The following is a 5,921-nucleotide window of genomic DNA, read 5'->3' as shown; positions in this document are numbered from 1 at the left end:
CTATACAGCGCTATACAGAGCTATACAGACCTATACACAGGTATGCATAGCTATACACAGCTATACATACCTATACAGGGCTGTACAGACCTATACACAGCTGTACAGAACTATACAGGGCTGTACAGACCTATACACAGCTATACAGAACTATACAGGGCTACAGAGCGTTATACAGACCTATACACAGCTATACATAGCTAAACACAGCTATACAGAGCTATGCACAACAAAACAAGGATATACACAGCTATACAGACCTATACACAGGTATAAATACCTATACAAAGCTATACATAGCTGTACACAGATATACAGGTATATACACAGCTATATATACCTATACAGGGCTATACAGACCTATACACAGGTATACATAGCTATACACAACTATACAGTACTATACACAGGTATACAGTGCTATACAGACCTATACACAGCTATACATCGCTGTGCACAGCTATACAGTTATATACACAGCTATACATACCTATAGAGGGCTGTACAGACCCATACACAGCTATATAGAACTATACAGGGCTATACAGCGCTATACAGACCTATACAGGGCTATACAGAGCTATACAGACCTATACATAAGTGTACACAGCCATACAGAGGTCTACAGCTATATAGAGCTATACACAGCTATACAGAGTTATACATAGCTATACAGAGGTATACAGACATACACGAGTTTACACAGCTATACACGGCTATACAGGGCTATACACAGCCACACATAGCTGTACACAGCTATACAGAGCTATACAGGGCTATACACAGCTACACACAGCTATATAGGGCTATACACTGCTATACAAGGTTATGCTTAGCTCTAAAGGGCTAAAAAGAGCTATATACAGCTATGCAGGGCTGTACACAGCTATTCAGTGTTATGCAATTCATTTTTGACTGTGGCTTGACGCTTGTCGTTTTAAATTATCGCTGTTAAGTCTTCACCTATTTGTAGCGGCGGTTTTGATAATGAGACTTTAACTCGGGCCTTTTGCAATGTCCTAATTATGCTGCCTTCAGACCTGCTTTCCTTACTGCTGCTCCTCGTACAGCTTTTGATCGATGGTTAAATATTCTGACCAGTAAAATGTTGAACTTGTTCTGTTTTGCTCTTCTTACTTGTCAAATAATTAAAACGTTTAATTTTCTCTCATGTCCAGTACTTTATAAGAGAGTCTAATAGTGTTTCTCTTTCTTTTTGCGGTCACTACAATTAACCTAATTAACTGAAAACACATTTTTAAATACGTAATTTGTATCCCGTGTCTGTGTTGATCTTGTATGTGATAATTCGAGTTTCGTTGCAAGGCAAGGCCCCTGAGATGAACTCATTTCAGCTCTTTGGGCAAACATGCAATGAATATGTTAAAATAAGAAATAACAAAAAAATTGGGGTGGGCGTTGTGGCAACAATGATTTTGCTACAAAAAGACGACCCTACTGTGCCCTGCCTCAAGTACCCGCTACAATTCCGGTGTCTGACAACAATTGAAAGCTTAAATACTGTTTATCAGCGCTATTTGTCTGAAGTCTGCAGTCTGCACATGTCAGACACCGCGCGAATTTTCGCGGGCGTTTAAGAGTCGTCTTGAATTGCTCTTAGCCATTGAAATGACCGGATCCAAATTCTATTTTGCATTTTGCTGCACTCTTACAAATCTACTCATCTCATAACTCGGGAGTAATTAGCCCATCTGCGTGAAGCCGGCTCTCAAGTTTGATAGAATGTGGAAAATTTGTTCAGGTATCTTACTAATGTAACACTTGCTCAGTGCGACAAATTTTCAGAAAATACCACATCACTTTAACCAGTGGTGATATATTTTAAAACCTCGCCCTTAGATGTACTGAGACGTTTTTATTGCGATCCATTTCTTTCATAGCGTTCACATAGTTCGCAAACAGTTCAAGTTTGTTATGGGTAGATTTTCAAGTACAACCTCCATTTTCATTTTCCTATATACCGGAGAACCACAAAGTCGTGTCAAGACGGTCTCCGCAAGTCAAAGTGTCCATGTGTAGCGGGTGGCATAGGATGCACCGAAGTCTGCAGATGCTTTAATTGTGGCAACATTGTTCAAGCTCGAGCTGACCCGGGAAAAACCCCGAAACGAAAGAAGCGAAATAGGGCGACTGTCTCTCCATACAAGAGGAAAAAGGGGTCGCAGTTCATGATAGGTCAAAATGCGGAGGTGGATCATGGACCCTGGAGAAACATTGAAACGCTTTGTTTGATGGTTTGCCGGGACGTGTTGCTAAGTCAAGGAGTTTCCATAAATTCAAAAAATTTGCATGATTTGTATGATTTTGTGGTTAAGTCTCCTGCTGTTATGGAAATGTCTTTAAACAAAGCTCCGAAGTCTACAGCACAGATTGCGGCTAAAATATGACCACCACGACCAATGTGACCACCATGACCACCACAACTACTGTGACCACCACGACCACTATGACCACCATGACCACCACAACTACTGTGACCACTTCGACCACTGTGAAAACCATGACCACCACAACTACTGTGACCACCACGACCACTGTGACAACCATGACCACCATAACTACTTTGACCACCATGACCACAACGACCACAGTGACCACCATGACCACCACAACTACTGTGACCACCACGACCAATGTGACCACCATGACGACCACAGCTACTGTGACCACCAAGACCACTATGACCACCATGACCACTGTGAAAACCATGACCACCACAACTACTGTGACCACCACGATTACTGTGACAACCATGACCACCACGACCACTTTGACCACCATGACCACCACAACTACTGTGACCACCTCGATCAATGTGACCACCATGACCACCACGACCACTGTGACCACCATGACCACCACAACTACTGTGACCCTTACGACCACTATGACCACCATGACCACCACAACAACTGTGACCACCATGACCACCACAACTACTGTGACCACCATGACCACCACGACCACTACAACTACTGTGACCACCACGACCATTGTCACCACCATGACCACCACGACCACTGTCACCACCATGACCACCACAACTACTGTGACCACCACGACCACTGTGACAACCATGACCACCACGACCACTTTGACCACCATGACCACCACAACTACTGTGACCACCTCGATCAATGTGACCACCATGACCACCATGACCACCACAACTACTGTGACCCTTACGACCACTATGACCACCATGACCACCACAACAACTGTGACCACCATGACCACCACAACAACTGTGACCACCATGACCACCACGACCACTGTGACCACCAAGACCACTACAACTACTGTGACCACCACGACCACTGTCACCACCATGACCACCACAACTACTGTGACCACCCCGACCACTGTCACCACAATGACCACAACAACTACTGTGACCACCACGACCACTGTGACCACCATGACCACCACAACTACTGTGACTACCACGAGCACTGTGACCACCATGACCACCACAACTACTGTGACCACCACGACCACTGTAACCACCATGACCACCACGACCACTGTGACAACCATGACCACCACGACCACTGTGACCACCATGACTACCACGACCACTGTGCCCACCATGACCACCATAACTACTTTGACCACCACGACCACTGTGAATACCATGACCACCAAAGCTACTGTGACCACCACGACCACTGTGCACACCATGACCACACGACCACAGTGACCACCATGACCACTGTGACCACCATGCAGACCATGACAACCACAACTTCTGTGACCACCACAACCATTGTGACCACCATGACCACCACAACTACTGTGACCACCACGACCACTGTGACCACCATGGCCACCACAACTACTGTGACCACCAGGACCACCACAACTACTGTGACCACCACGACCACTGTCACCACCATGACCACCACAACTACTGTGACCACCATGACCACCAGAACTTCTGTGACCACCACAACCACTATGACCACCATGACCACCACAACAATTGACTATCATGACCACTGTGACCACTATGACCACCACAACTACTGTGACCACCACGACCACTGTGACCACCATGAGCACCCTGACCACTGTGACCACTTTGACCACCATGACCACCACGACCACTGTGACCACCATGACCACCAGAACTTCTGTGACCACCACAACCACTATGACCACCATGACCACCACAACTACTGTGACCACCACGCCCACTGTGCCCACCATGACCAGCATAACTACTGTGACCACCATGACCACCACAACTACTGTGTTGCCACCACGACCACTGTGTCCACCATGACCACCACGACCACTGTGATTACCATGACCACCACGACCACCTGAACCGGAAATTAAGATCAAATCACGCAAATTAAGCGATAAACAATTTTTAATGAAATAAGGACTAACTACAGGCGAGAACGTGTGGGGGTCGGAGTGACCACCCGTCTCATAAACAAGAGAGGTTACTGAATACTTTTGCTCTTTGGCCATTTCAATTTCAGCAGGAAAAGAAAACAAACAGTGGTTACAAACAGAGGTTACTGCATACGGGACCAAGTACCACCCTCAAAGGGTACAAACCTACTTTGACCACCACAACCACTGTGACCACCATGACAACCACAACTACTGTGACCACCACGACCACTGTGACCACCATGAACACCACAACTACTGTGACTACCACGAGCACTGTGACCACCATGACCACCAAGACCACCACGACCACTGTGACTACCATGACCACCACAACAACTGTGACCTCAAAGGGTACAAACCTACTTTGACCACCACAACCACTGTGACCACCATGACAACCACAACTACTGTGACCACCACGACCACTGTGACAACCATGACCACCACAACTACTGTGACCACCATGACCACCACGACCACTGTGACCACCATGACCACCACAACTACTGTGACCAGCACGACCACTGTGACCACCATGACCACCGCAACTCTTGTGACCACCACGACCACTGTAACCACCATGACCACCACGACTACTGTGACTACCACCACCACTGTGACCACCATGACCACCACAACTACTGTGACCACCACCACCACTGTGACCACCATAACTACTGTGACCTCCACAACCACTGTGACCACAATGACCACCACAACCAATGTGACCACCATGACCACCACAACCACTGTGACCACCATGACTACCAAAACTACTGTGACCACCACGACCTCTGTGACCACCATGACCACGATGACCACCACAACTACTGTAGTAGGTAGCAAGGATTGACAGGCCTACACAACTCCTTAACAATAGAGATTTTTCTACCGTATTTCCGGTTTTTAAAGTTACACTCTCACATGAGGCTATTGTATTGTATTTTTTTGGTCTTTGACCTCTTTAAAGTTTCGCTCTCACGAGCACGTCCTTGAGAGACTTTCCTCTTTTGAAGGATATGAGTGGTGGCTCTTTGAAAATTTGCCGTAGAGAAGGCTGATTTTGTATCAAGTGCCATTTTTCTAATAAAACTTTTTTAAGGTGTGGCACTCCCGGATGATACTGTGTCACAAAGGGCAAGATATCCTTTGGGTCTTCATTTTTTTGTTTCAGCGCTGATTCCCTTTCTGTAAATTTAATGTCCGATAGAAGTGTCTCAATCAGACGTTTCGGATAACCTTTAGCAAAGAGACGTGATTTAAATTTGTTAATGTTCTCTTCAAAAGTTGTTTTTGAAGAGTTAGTGCGTAGGAGTCTTAGGGCTTCGCCCTTCACGAATCCTTTTTTGACACCTGGTGGGTGGCAGGAGGAAAAATGGGTGTACTAAAAGGTTTCAGTTGGCTTGAAGTGTGTTTTTACATCCAGAGTGGATTGATTTTGAAAACGTTTGCCTTTGTATATACAACAGTGTCTAGAAATGTGGCTTCAGTGT

General features: G+C 45.9%; 1 protein-coding gene across 1 annotated transcript in view; it reads right to left on the bottom strand.

Annotated features, from left to right (window-relative positions):
- Positions 1–5,844: 5,844 nt before the first annotated feature.
- Positions 5,845–5,921, bottom strand: part of LOC138025520 (uncharacterized) — an 897-nt gene continuing 820 nt past the window's right edge. The window contains exon 1 of the mRNA XM_068872717.1: positions 5,845–5,921. This exon is cut by the window's right edge and continues 820 nt beyond it. Within this exon, the coding sequence (XP_068728818.1) occupies positions 5,845–5,921 (77 nt within the window).

This window comes from Montipora capricornis, chromosome 12 (assembly GCF_036669925.1).
Source record: "Montipora capricornis isolate CH-2021 chromosome 12, ASM3666992v2, whole genome shotgun sequence".
Taxonomy (NCBI): domain Eukaryota; kingdom Metazoa; phylum Cnidaria; class Anthozoa; order Scleractinia; family Acroporidae; genus Montipora; species Montipora capricornis.
Note: the sequence above shows the minus strand (reverse complement) of the source record. Positions and strands in the feature narration are given on the sequence as shown.